The sequence below is a fragment of the Vicugna pacos genome, chromosome 11 (genome assembly GCF_048564905.1).
Source record: "Vicugna pacos chromosome 11, VicPac4, whole genome shotgun sequence".
Classification (NCBI taxonomy): Eukaryota; Metazoa; Chordata; class Mammalia; order Artiodactyla; family Camelidae; genus Vicugna; species Vicugna pacos.
Window position 1 is genome coordinate 88,307,237 of NC_132997.1, and position 14,945 is coordinate 88,322,181.

The 14,945-nt window shown below is 33.8% G+C and overlaps 1 protein-coding gene across 5 annotated transcripts in view; it reads left to right on the forward strand.

Moving 5' to 3' along the window:
- ATRNL1 (attractin like 1) overlaps positions 1-14,945 on the forward strand; it is a 626,998-nt gene that overhangs the window by 231,744 nt on the left and 380,309 nt on the right. Inside the window, exon 25 of one of the 5 annotated variants that reach the window (XM_072971951.1) lies at positions 10,850-10,892. The exons of the other annotated variants lie outside the window; for them this stretch is intronic. Coding sequence (XP_072828052.1) covers positions 10,850-10,861 — 12 coding nt within the window. The 3' untranslated portion in view covers positions 10,862-10,892. The remainder of the gene's footprint in view (positions 1-10,849; positions 10,893-14,945) is intronic. 5 annotated transcript variants of the gene reach the window in all.

Consider the following 14,945-nt stretch of genomic DNA (forward strand, 5'->3'; position numbering starts at 1 on the left):
TTTGTATTACGCCTTTTATGTATTGTCGGAATTGATTTGTTAAAATTTTGTAAAGAATTTTTATAACCTGTTTTATGAAGATTATTAATCTGTAGTTCTCTATTCTTATAATCTTATCTGACTTTGTAGCATGGTGATACTGGCTTTATAAAAGAAATTGGGGAGCATTCCTTCCTGTGTAAAATTGTGAAAGAATTTATATAGAATCCATATTATTTTTTACATTTGTGGTAAATTTCAACATTGAATGTATTTGAACTTGGGACAGTCTTTGTGGGATTTTTTTTTTTTTACTACAAATTTCATTTTCTTTAGTAGACTGAGAGGTTTTCTGGTTACCTATTTTTCCTGATTGAGCTCTTTCAGTTTGTGTTCATCAGTTGTATCTTTCCCATTTTATCTAATTTGTAGAATTTATTGGCAAAAGATTTTTAATAGTATTCATGTATTACCCATTGATGTCATCTAATTCCTGATATTGGTAATCTGTCTGTCCTCTCTCTTTTTTTTTCCTTAATTGATCTGGCTAGAGAGTTATCAATTTCACTTATTTTTTTCTTAAAGAAATAGATGATTTCATTTATTTTTCTGTCTTTTATTTCATTAAGTTCTCTAATTTTTTCTATTTCTTTTGCTTACTTTGACATTAATTTGCTCTTCTTTTTCTGGTTTCTTAAGGTGGATACTTTCTTTTTTTTTTAAACATTTTTTATTGATTTATAATCATTTTACAATGTTGTGTCAAATTCCAGTGTTCAGCCCAATTTTTCAGTTATACATGAACATATATATATTCATTGTCACATTTTTTTCTCTGGGAGCTACCATAAGATTTTGTGTATATTTCCTCTGTGCCATACAGTATAATCTTGTTTATCTATTCTACAATTTTGAAATCCTGTCTATCCCTTCCCACCCTCCGCCCCCTTGGCCAGAAAGAGAAAGAAAAATACCATATGAGATCGCTCATATGTGGAATCTAAAAAAACAAAAACAAAAACAAAAACAAAAAAACAAAGCGTAAATACAAAACAGAAATGGACTCATAGACATAGAATACAAACTTGTGGATGCTTTCTAATTTCCTTTTTGATTTCCTCCTTTATCAGTGGGATATTTTGAAATGAGATACTTCATTTCCAACTATTTAGAAAATTTCTAGAAATTTTTCTGTCACTTATCTCTAGTTTAATTCCAGTGTGCTCACAGGACATATTGTGAATGACCTGAATTTTTAAAAAATTATGGGGACTTATTTTATGGTCCAGTGTGTTTGGCAGAATAGTGACCCCCCCCCCACAAAGGTGACCCCAGCTTAGTCCTGGTGCCTGTGGGTGTGTTATCTTACAAGGACTAAAACTACTTTGAAGTTGTGATTAAATTTTGGACATTAAGATGATGACTCTGAGTTACCAGGGTAGACCAACCTGACTACCCGAGTCCTCAATATAGCCTTTTCTGTGTGAGCTCAAGGTCAGAGGGTGATGTGCCTACACAAGAAAGGTCAGAGCAAAGAAACGTTGCTGGTTTGAATATTGAGGAAGGAGGCTGTGGAGAAAGGAATATAGTGTCTAGAAGCTGGAAAAGTTAAGGAAACAGATTCTTCCCTTAGAGCCTCTAAAAATAAACACAGCCTTAACATCGTGATGTTAGTCCAGTGAAACCTCTGTCAGACTTCTAATATACCTGACTATAAAACAGTAAATATGAATTGTCTTAAGCCAGTAATTCTATGTTACCTGGTTACTATCTGGCAATAGAAAATGAATAAACCAAGTGTCTTAGTCCATTTGGGCTACTATGAAAAAATACCATTGACTGGGTAGCTTATAAACAACAGAAATGTACTGCTCACAGTCTTGGAGGCTGGGAATCCAAGATTAGGGCACCAGCAGAGTCAGGTTTTGGTGATGGCCCTTTTCCTGGCTCATAGCCAGTGCCTTCTTGCTGTGTCCTCATGATGGAAGAGGATGGGATAGAAGCACTAATCCCATTCATGAGCAATTCACCTGATGACCCAATCACCTTTCAAAGCCCATAGCACCCAGAATATGATCTATTTTTGTAAATATTCCTTGGACAGTTGCAAAAGAAAGGTGAAAAAGGTGCGTTCTACTGTTATTGGATGGAGTCTTCTACAAATGCCAATTATTTTGATAGTTATTTCAAGTCTTCTTGTGTCCTCATTATGCTCTCTCAATTTGAGAAATGAGTGTTGAAACCTCTGAGTGTAACTGTAGATTCGTTTATTTGTTCTTATAGTTCTGGCCATTTTTTACTTCATGTATTTTGAAGCTCTCAGATGAATAAATGTTTAGGGTTTTTATGTCTTCTTGATAAATTGATGACTTGACCTCTTTGTTGTTAGTAAATTACTTTCTATATTCCTGGTAATATTCTTTACTCTAAAATTTATTTGGACAGATATTAATAATATAGTCACTCCAGCTTTTTAAAATTATTGGTACAATTCCATGTATATAATATTCTATCATTTGTCATTTCTGAGTTTCTTTATATTGTTTTATTTTGCTCTTCCTCATAAGGTCATATTGTGATTGGATGTCAGACATTCTAATTTTTACCTTTTTGGGTTCTAGCTATCTATCAATTTTGATAAATAAGTTTTAGCTTTGTTCTCAGATGGAGTTAATTTACTTCGAAATATCTGATCTTTTTAAGGCGTATTTTTGTGCTTTGATAGGCAGAAACAAAGCATGATTTAGTCTAAGCATTTATTCCCATGCTTCTGAGTCTGCAGGTCTACTGCAGATTTAGTTGAGCTCCACTGGAGGGCGCTGGTTCAAGCTGCAGGGCAGCCAGGCTTAGTTTAACACTGCAGCTTGGATTTGTGTCTGCTTCATACGTGTTCATTCTGGGGCCCAGATAAAGAGGCAGTGGGTACCCAGGAAACGGTTTCCTGATAGTGGATCACAAAAGGCAGGACAAATAGTGCAAACAATTTATAAAGTGTCCCCTCATATAGCACATTGGCCAATGCAAGTGAGATGGCCAAGTCCAACATAAATGGGGTGGGAAGATATATTCCATTCAAGGGAAAAGGGAGTACTCACTGAATGCTGATCTAAGCTATCACCGTTACTATAACCTATTTTTAGTAAACACTTAAAAGGATTCTTCTGCCATCCTACCGTTCAGGCTAGAGTATTGAAGATGATAAAGTCTCTGGTCCACTGTCACCTTTGTTCTCATTTTGGAAATAAAATTCTGAAAGTCTCCAGCAAGTGACATTAGGGGAGAATCTTTTCCTCTGTAATTTATGCAAAAGTATTTGAATAGAACGGTGACCACTGCTGAAAGAGATGTATTCTAGTGATTCAGAATGCATTGCTTGGTGTGTAAATAATTTTTAGAATATTTTTCCCACAGAAATCTCTTCTCTCTGTAGTAAGAGTACAACAGGATACTACTTCTTTGCCCTTTGTCTGATGTTTAGTATTGGTATCCAGTTTTCTTAGATTGCTATTTGCGTGACATGTTTTTGAACATCTTTTTACTTTCAACCTGTTTGTATCTTTCAGCCTAAATTGTGTCTCCTGTAGACAGCAGTAGTCCAGTAGTCAGAACCAGGTTTTTTAACAATCTGTAACAATCTAACAGTCTCTGCCTTTTGATTGAATTGTTTAGTCCACTGACATTCAGTACTATTGACATGGTTGGAGTTATGTCTGCCCCTTAACTTACTGTTATCTGTATGTTTCATCTTTTTTGCTCCTCTGCTTCTCCTTTACTGCTTTCTTTTGCATTATGTGAATATTTTCTAGTGTGGCATTTTAATTCCTTTCATCATTTTTCAGTAAAGTTTTTGAGTCATTTTTTAATGGTTGTTCTAAGGCTTACTGTATATATCCTAACTGAGCAGCATGTTGCTCAGATTTATGTTAACTTAATTCCCTGGAGGTATAGAAATTTTACTCTTATATAGCTCTATTCAATATTTCTGCCTTTTGTTATGTAATTATTATGCATATTATATCCTGTCATATGTTGCAAACCCCAAAATGTATTGTTATAATTATCATTTTATGTAATTTATGTCTGTTAAAGAAGCTAAAAAATGAAAGGAAAACAAATATATGTATATAGAGTTTTTATATTAACCTTCTTATTTGTCGTTTCTGGTTCTTTTTATTTGTTCCTGTGGATTTGAGTTACCATCTGGTATCATTTTCTTACTCCAGTACAGATGTTCTCCCACTTGCTATTACTGTCAAATGTTACGTTTATATATATGTGTGTGTTATAGATCTAACATTATAATTATATGCATATTGTCTTATACAATTGCTTTTTAAATAACTTAAGAGCAGCATGGAGAAGAAATATGCATTTATATTGTATTTTTTACATACCTATTTACATAATTACCTTTATTGATGCTGTTTATTTTTTCATATGGATTTGAATTGCCAACTGAGGTAAACTGTTTTTGACCTGAAGACATTTTTTAAAATATTTTTTGTAAAATGGATGTGCTAGCAACATGTTCTCTTAGTTTTCATTTATCTAAGAATATCTATTCTACTTTCACTTTTGAAAAGTTGTTTGCTGGATATAAGATTCTTGGTTGACAGTTTTTCTCTTTGAGCATTATGAATATGACATCCCACTGTCTTCTGGCCTCCATTGTTTTGAGTAAAAAGTTTTTTGTTAATCTTATTGCGATTCCTTATATATCAACTTATTTTTCTTTTGCTGCTTTCAAGATTTTCTTTTTGTCCTTCAGAATTTTTACTATGATGTTTCTGTTGCAGAGTCTCTATATTTATCCTACTTGGAGTTTATTGAACATTCTTGATATATAGTTTAATATATTTTCTTAAATTTGGAAGTTCTCAAACATTTTTCAAATATTTTTTCTGGTACTTTCTCTGCGCTTTCTGGTAACCCCACAATACTTATGTTGGTGTGCTGAATACTATCCCACATTTTTCTTAGTTTTTATTCACTTTATTTTATTGTTTATTTTTCCCTCTATATACTGAGGTCTGCCTAATCTCTGTTGAACTGCTGATTCTTTTTTCGTCAAGGTCAAATCTACCATAGAGCCTCGCTAGTGAAATTTTCATTTCACTTATTTTATTTTTAACTTAAGAATTTCCATTTGATTCTTTTTTTTAAATAATTTCTCTCTTTATTTATAGTCTCTATTTCATGAAACATTGTTATTATATCTTTATTTACTTCTTTCAGCATATTTTTATGTATTTATTTGGACATATCTGTAAGAGCGTCTTTGAAGTCTTTGTTAATACCAATATCTGAGGCCTCTTACAGGCAGTTTTTGTTGCTTGTTTTTTATTCTGTGTATGGGTTATACTTTTCTGTTTCTCTGCATGTCTTGTATTTTTTGTGGTTGTTGAAAACTGTGCATTTTAGATTACATAATGTAGCAACTTTGGATACTAATTTCCCTCTGTTGTTTGCTTGTTCATTTGACTTGGCTAGAGTATTTTAGTGGAATCTATTTACTCCACAATGTGAAACCGGTGGCATTATTCTTCAGAGGCAGTAGCCGTGGCCATAGGCACAGACACCATGGGATGACAGTAGTTTCACCTTTGCTCTCTTTTGACTGTCTTACTCCCTAATCTCTCTGCTAAGCCGTCAGCTTCATTGGCTGTTAGTCTGCAGTAGTTTGCCACTGATTATTGTGTTCAACAGTGCCCTAGGGCATAAATTGCTTCAAGGTTCTGATCCCAGTAAATGTAGGCAGGGGTAGTTTTGGGGCCAATTGTTGATGCATCAGCAATTGCAGGTGGCTCATATTATCTTTTCTCCTGGTTTTCTCTGATGAACTAGGTGGCCTTGTTTTAACATATTGCTCTTTATTAGGAGAAACTGAAAAAGAAAACAAAATCAATAGATGCAATACAGTTTCTCTCAAAATCCCAGGAAGTTTTATTTTGTATATATAAGCAAGTTTATTTTAAAATTTGTATGGGAAGGTGTAGGCTCTAGAATAGTTAATACAGTATTGACAAAGAAAAATAAAGTGGGTGCAATTACCCTTTCTTATATTGTCTTACTGTATACAGCTACAGTAATCAAAACACTATACATTTGGTGGAAGCACAGACACATAGTTCAGTGGAACAGAATAGAGAACGCAGAAATTCCCGCAAAAACATGCTTGATTGATTTATACAAATGGGCAAAAGTATACCAATTTTGCCAAATGGTATTGGAGTGATTGGATATATATAGGTAAAAAAATGAACCTGGACCTAAACCTCACACCTTGTACAAAAATCAGCTCTAAATGAATCATAGAATAAAATATACACTTAAAATTATAAAAATTCTAGAAAAGTAGGAGAAAAATTTCAGGATATATGACTGGGCAAAGAGTTCTTGAGCTTGACATCAAAAACCCACTTCATAAAAGGAAACATTGATATATTGGTGTTCACCTATATTAAAAACTTATCCTGCAAGGGTTTACGTCAACAGGATGAAAATACAAGCTATGGACTGGGAGAAAACATTTACAAATCATATTTCCAAGAAGAGACTAGTATGTAGAATATATGAAGAACTCTCAGTACCCAGCTTTAAAGAAACCAAACATGCCAATCAGGAAGTGGGCAGAGTCATGAGCCGATGACATAAAAGTGCCAAATCAGCACACTTAAGGAGTTTCATCCTCATTAGCTATCAGGGAAATGCAAATTAAAACCACAACAAAATATCACCACACAGTTACCAGTATGGCTAAAGTAAAAAATGGTGACACTACCACACATGTAGTCAAGGAAATGCAGTAGCTGGATCACTCGTACATTGCTTGTGGCAATGTTAAATGGTAGAGCTATCCAGGAAAATAATTCTTCAGTTTGTTACCAAACTAAACATGCAGTTGCCATACTGCAGTGATTGAACTCTTGGACGTTTATCCCAGAGATATGAAAACTTATGTTTACACACCTGTACAGAAATGTGCATAGAACCTTTATACAATCATCTCGTATGTCTTTCAGCAGCAGAATTATTAAACAAACCATGGTATCTATATACCATGGAATACTACTCAGGAATAAAAAGGAACAAACTGTTGATTCACGTAACACTTTGGTGAATCTTTTAGAAATTATGCTCAGTGAAAAAAAAAAGCCAATCTCAGGAGGTTACATTCTGTATGATACCATTTAGTTAACATTTTTAAATAACAAGATTTTAGAAATGGGGGACAAGTTAATGGATGCCTGAGGTTAGGGATAATGGCATGTGAAGTGGAGCAGGTATGGGAGGGAGATAGATGTGGATTTTAAAGGACAACACCAGGGATCTTTGTGCTACTGGAGCTACTTAATATCTTGAACCTGGTGCTGGATATATGAACCTACACATGTGATAAATTTTTATGAAACTTAATATGTACATAAATGAGTACAAGTAAGACTGGGGAGATCTGGGTAAGATCAGTGTTAATCTCCTGATTGCAGTATTATACAGTAGCTTTGCAAAATACTACTTTTGGAATGGGAACCTTCGTCTCTGATTGGTGGAGACCCACTCCCAGAGGGTGGGGCTAAACCCCACGATGGTTTTTTGTTTTATGTGCTCTCTTTTGTTTTCCTGCCCCTGTTGCACAATTGTGGAAGTGGGCAGCTTATGGCCAGTGGACTAAGGAGGTTTCCAGGGAGCCAGAAAGTATGAGGAGAGAGCAGAAAGGTAAGAATATGGATGGTTAGCCCCATTAAGCAGTTTATTAACTTCTTGGTTCACCCCTGGTGTGTTAATGTATAGAATGGACCCTAATTAGGACACTGACGTCTTTGAGACTCAGATCCCAGAGCTACCCATCATAGGATAGGTAGACGTCTGCTCAGCTCTCCCACTGGCAGCTAGGCAGCAAGTGTGTGGGATGGATCCATGTAGCACTGCTAAGGTTTTGAAAACTGAACTAATATTGGGCCACTGTCACAATGTCAATAATAAAGGATAATTTTAAGCAGAAATCAGTGACATCTTTGCCATTCATAGGAGCACATTTGTAGAGAAAGAGAGCAGAAAAAGGAGATGTGTGATTAGAAACCAATTCTAAAATTCCAGAAAATTTTCACCTTTTTCAACTGCTGTAATGACAGACTGCTACCATTTATATGTATTATGTCATGTATTTTGAAAATCAGAGAGCTAGTATGTAGCAAAACACCTTTCAACTATACCTGGCAATTTGTCAGTAATAACGTCTTAGTTCCCATGCCAACGGATACTTGTTACTCCTTATGCTGTTCAGTTCTCTGTGGCATTTCTCACCGATTTCTTTCTTCATTCTGAACTACTTTTTCTCTGATTTCTGTTAAATCTGTCTGTCCCCCATTTGTAACCTCAGTTAAGCTATTCCCTTATCTTAGCTTTAGTTACTTCATCTATAAAATGACGATAGAGGTGCTTACATTATAGGGTTATCGTGGTGGTTTAATGATGTAGTTATGTAAAACAGAACCATGCTGCTTCTGTAGTAAATGTCACAGTAAGCAGTAGACAGGTGATCATCATCTTTCTCTTCCTCCTCCTCCTCTTCATTATCATCATTGGAATGTAAGAGGGTTTTTGATCTTCTCATCATATACCTCACTTGTCTAAATCCTTCCGTGATTTCCCATAACATTTTTTACTTTTATTGAAGTACAGTTATAATGTGTCAGTTTCTGGTGTACAGAACAGTGTCCCAGTCATGCATATACATGCATGTATTCGTTTTCCTTAAATCCCATAACTTTTAAGATGAATGTTTTCTATTTTACTTACCTTTATTAGGTTAATACAAGAAAAATTAGAATAAGAATTATACATGCTTATATAACAACGGAAAACAAAGTGTTTAGTTAAATTGAAACAGTTTAGTTAAGTTCACTTAGCTTCTTAAAGTGAGCGTTTGGATCACTGACTTTAGAACCTTCTTTTCATTTATATGCCTCTAAAGCTATAAATTACCCTCGGTGTGCTGCTTTAGACACATTCCACACATTTTGAAAAGTCCTTATTTTCATTTTCATTCACCCCAAAATATTTTCTGATTTTTCTAGGGATACATACTTTGACTCATGAATCATTCAGAGGCGTCTTACTTATTTTTCAGATACTTGGGAATTTCCCAGGTCTCTTTCTTTCATTATCTTCTAGTTGAATTTTCTCTGTAGTCAGAGTAAACTCTGTATGATTTTAATCCTTTAAATTTACTAGTGAGTTTCATTTGTTTGCTTTTCCCCAGCGTATAGTTTCTTTTGCTGAAAATCCATATCTGTTTAAGAAAAAGTGCATTTGGCTGTTGTTATTGTTTAACTGTTAATTGAATGTTTGGTTGATAGTGTTGTTTAGTGTTCTGTGTCCTTATTTTCTGTTTTTCTATCGATTACTGATAGTGTTTTTGAAATTTCCAAATTGATGATTTGCTTCTTGTTTCAATAGTGTCAGGTTTTCTTCTTGTTCTTTGCAGTTGTGCTATTTTGTACAGATATTTGCACTGACTAATATTTCTGCAGTATTGACCCTTTTATTTTTATGAAATGTCCTCTTCATCTTTTTTTATCTCTGCTTCTCGCTGTGCCAAATTACTTGCAGTTCCTCGATCATCTGTCTCCTCTCCTTTCTTTGTCTCTGTTGGGCACTTTTCCATTCTGCATTTTTTCTTTCAAATGACCTTTCTTGTCTTAACGTTGCTAACACTTGCTTAGCCTTTGTTCCTTTATGCCTAACTCTTCTCTTAAACTGGTACATTCTTCAGCTTATCTCATTTTGTTGTAATTATTGTTTCACTTATTTCTCCCCTATTTGACTCAAAACTGCATTACAGTAGAAACTGCTGTCTTTTCTATATACTCAGCACTTTGGTGAAGTAATTCAATAAGTAGTTTTTAAATTAAGAGATAAGTAATGTGTTTCCCCAAAGGGAGAAATATACGGATAGTATATGCTTTCTTATATTGCTCTTTTGAAAAGTCTTAACATCTAATGTAGACAGTTTATTAGTGCAATAAAGAATTTTCCCCTGATGTTTATAAATAGTCACATGAACTTTTTGTAAAACAAGACAAAGTGGAATTTTTTTCTTCTCCAAAAATGAAATTGTATACTAAATAGTTTTATTGATTAAGATTCTTTGTAAGGAACAGAAATTATCTGATAACAAACAGATGGAAAATGTATCCTTAGTATAACATGCTGCTTGCAATGTGAAGGGGAGAATAAATAATCTAGCTTGCAACAGGCAGGAAGCTGTCAATTCCAACAGTATTCAGTTCTGCAAAGTGCTTTACATTTTCACCTAAGCATGACTCCTGGAATGAGCGAAGTCTCATGATTTCCTCAATCCATCTATATTACTCATGCAAGATCTAAAAATTGTAGGTGAATGAGTCTGACTGGCAACTTCAGGTCACATGTCTATCCCATTGTCGTACCAGAGGTTGGGAGAAAAAAAAAATCTCCCAGAAAGAGCTTTTTGGCTTCTGTACTGGAAGATAAGAGACTGGGGTGCATTACCCCAATAAGAAAACAAGTATTTGAATTAAGTAATTCCTTGTTGGGACAGGAAGTATTTGCTAGTGACCAGAAATCAACAAATATATACTACCATAGGTGATCTTGATAAAAGTATGTCAGTATATAGACAATAAGAGTATCTTTCTGATACTGATATTTGCTTTTATTGGGAAAATGCTACAGATTGGACTGAGGAAATGATGCAATTTTTATTACAATGAGAAAGGAGGCCGCACTTACTGTGTTTTTAAAATACACAATTAATTAACCTGGTGCAAGTTAAATTATATATAATACTTTTCATCAATGCCAGTCTTATGTGAATGTTCTTATCTAGGTCTCCAAGTGACAGCTGCATGCTTTCTTGGAGGCAGTAAAGAGTAAGTATTAAGAACACAGATCCTAAATCAGACTACATCAATTTTAAATTCTCCATTTTCAAGTTATATGATTGGAAGGAAGTTTTTTTTTTAAGTGTCTGTACTTTAATTTCTTCATCTATAAAACTGGAGATGATAATAGGGTCTACCTTTACTAGTTGATCTTGCTGAGTAACAGTTTACCGGAAATTTATTAGCTTAAAGCAACACCCATTTATTATCTCACAGTTTCCGTGGTTCAGGAATCTGGGCACAGACAGCTGGTTCCTCTGCTCAGGGTTTCACCAGGATGCAGTCCTGGTGTTTGTCAGGCTCTCATCTGTGACACAAGGACTTCTTCCAAGCTCACTGGTTATTGGCAGAAATCAGTTCCTTGGAGTTGTGGGACTGAGGTCCCCACTTTTTGCTGCTTTCAACCAGGGTATGTTCTCAGCCCCTAGAAGCTGGCTGCTGTTCCCTGCCACCTGACCCTCTCCACATCATGCTATGTTGCTTCTTCAGTGCCACCTGTAGAATATTTTTTGTTTAAAACCTTTCTCTTCAGTCTACTAAAGTGGAGTCGGCTTTGATGTAACAGTCACTGGAGTGACTGATCCATCACCTTTGCCATATAATGTAACCTAATTAAGGGAGTGACTTCCATCATTTTCACAGATTAAGGGGAAAGGATGTACAGGGACTGGGAATCTTGGGGGCCATGTTAGAATTCTACCTACCACATCGTCATAGGATAGTTTTGTAAGTTAAAAAGATAATGCAAGTCAAATAAAATGTGTAATAAGTGCTTGGTCAGTGTTAGCTATAAATAATATTATTTAAATGCAGAATTCTTGATTCACACTAACAGTAGTTGTGTGAAACTGAAGTAGCCTTCAGATGTCAAGAATAATAAAGCAATTCCTAGCTCGATTGATTATAGACTAAATATATGTTAATAAAATATCAACTTAGATGTAAATTACTGAAGTTAGTGCCACATCATCCTAATTCTTATGATTTATTATGTAATGCACTCTTTCTCTCTGAAAACTTTTCTTTTCTCCTTGAAGAATTCTTTTGTTTTGCATTTGATTTTGCTTAATTTTATTTTAATATGTATAGTTGAAGGATTTTTGTCATTTGTTTTTAATTCAAGGAAGTGTATCTCCATTATACTTTCAAACACTTATTCCAGTCCATTTTCTTTGCCATTTCGAGATTTTTATTATCTGTCTTCCATATTTTTTAGCTTTTCTTTTAAAGTCTCTTTTTTTCTCTCTTTCCTCCTCAGTCTGATCTTCCAATGTGCTTATTTGTTCTATTCATATATGCATTCATTTCTACTTGTTATTCTATTTATTTTATTTTTAAATGTTTTCTGATTCTCCTTTCACAATGTTCATATTTTCCCTGAAATTTAAAAATATATTTATGGGGATAATTTGAAATTCATGGGCAAATTCTTGGGCCTAGGGATATTGGCTACTCTGAAAGTACTGCATATGAGGGAAGGCCAGGCCCCAGTCTTTGTCAGACCTAATGACTCAGGTGATAGAAGGGATGTTGAAAATGTCTAAGATGGAAATCTCCAGGGCAGTAGAAAACTGTTATTTCCAAATTTATACCTCAATTCGGTCCCATTTTATAAACTCTAGGCTTGCATATCCAGCTACCTTCTTGGTTTACCCACTTGAATGTGTAATAGGCATTTCAAAGACTACCATATCCAAAAATATAGTCTCTGATCTTTTCTCAGAAACCTGCTTTATTCCTTGGTATTATAAGCATGTAGAGGACACCCATTACTTGTTGCCACATATTAACAGGACACTGATAAACTGGGATACATCCAGAAGAGGTACACTGTAGATGGGAATTATATCATATGAGTGAGGTTTAATGAAGTGGAACTTTTACATGGACTAGAATTTTAACTGTTTCTGTGGAACTCTAGAGAGTGAATCAGTCAATAGATATTGTAGAGAAATACAGTGCAAATTAAAGCAAATTTTCTAATGAAAAGAATTGTCCGAAAGAATGATTTTCCAGGCTTAGTAGTGAGCATTCCACTTTCAAAATTGTGTAGACACTTTATTAGCGTCGTAAATATTATAGAGAAAGTATATGTGGCTTTCTATCTATAGTACTTCATGATTCTGTAATTTTTAATCACATTGTAAGATTTTACATTTGAAATAGATGAGAAAACTTTTATGCCGCTTAATTAGTAGAGTGCTTATAGTAATCGATCTGTGTTTGGTTAATGAAGTTTCTCACTGGAGACTTTAAAGCTACTGTCAGTTGCGTACTTTGTTTTAGGTAGGCAGTGGATTTTCTGGAAAAGTCAGAACTGATGGATTCAGATAGTTTAAGTGCAATTTGAGTAGGTAAAAGTAAACCATTTCAAATTTTTTTGGTAACTGGAGGACTGAATATAAATATACATGTATCAATGAATATGAGATATTATAAATAAAATCTGTGTACATCTATCTGTCATTTGTCTATCTATCTGTCTATTTATCTTTAGACTTCAGTTAAAAGTAAAACTAAATGGAAAGTTATTTGAACTGGATTTTATTATAAAGATCTTGGCTGAAACAATATTAGTATTTGTATTATATTTTCATTGCAATAGTTGTAGTTTCTTTTTTTGATAATCTATATTTTAATATAAGTTGTATTATCAAGTATGTTTTTGTTTTTTACCTATCTCCTATCTTTTTCTTCAATAATCCCATTAAATTTTTAAATTCTATTTTTTATTCCTTTATTATTTAATAAAACATTTTAGTGTAAAGTATAGGATTAACAAGCAGTCCTTGTGAAATAGACTTCATCTGGGTAAAGACTGTGTTAATTGCTAAGGTAAAAGGCAGATTATGACTTATTATTCTAAAAACACTATTGCTGCCAAAAGCCAAAATCTGTTGGCTCCATGATTTTTTTTAAGACTCATGAAGATGTTTGAGGAATAAACATCTTTGTTGAGCATTTTTATTTTATTGTTCAGTATTATGTCATTTTTTTAACTCCCTGTTACTGAGTTATATGTATTGTAAAGTCTTAATTCTTTTAGCATCATAAATCTTATTCTTACCAATATAATTCTAGAAATCAAGATAATGATTATTTTTTTTTTCTGTCAGGCACGTAATATGTCTACCCAGTGTAGGAAACTTTTAAGTAGGTGGCTATTTGTACACAGTTAATCGACTTTAATTTGGCTATTGAGGGGGAGCCTCTGTCATTTTGACACATTATTTGATCAATTTATATTTTGAAGCTGTTTTAATTTAAAGTGAATCATTCTAATTCTAAACAATTTTTCTTCATTGTCTTCCATAGAGTATTTTATGTTTTATATTGCCAACCACTTTGGCATTGAGACACCCTTAAAATTTCTAATTGTGACCGTAAGACACATAACAGTGTTATGTGATAAATATGCCAATAATGTATTAATTAAACAGGAAAAAAATTCTTTTGGAATGTTAGGAGTCATGATATTGAGTTGATCTGCATCAGTTCCCAGAGTAACATTTTACTTTGATAACACTTATTCTTTATGACTTGTAATGCCATGCAATTGAATCGTGACAATGAAAAGAGAAAAAAATACTACTATAGCTGCAGTGCTAATAACTTGAAAAACGGAAAGAGTGCATTGAGCTTAAGTACTTTGTATTCTCCTACAATAGTGCTGCTCATCAACACTTAGACATCACTGTTTAAATTAAGTTAAATTAGATTGAATCTAAATTACCTGTTTCTGAGTAAATGGGATTTGGTAATTCACTATTAAGTCAATCCACACACTGATGTCATAATTTAGATTTGATTTTTTTTAATGAGAAAGATGCTAGGAATTATTCTTCAATTTGTAAATCTAATTTTCAGGGTAGACTAGGTGATATCCTCTTACTAATAATGGTTAAGTTATACAGAACAAAATAGAGAAAGAACAGAATCCTAGTGCTGATGTCTATAATTTTTTATCACAAGTTTGTTAGTATTTGAACATAGAGGGTCATTTGAGTCATTTGAGCACAAAATAAGGTAGTAAGCTACTGG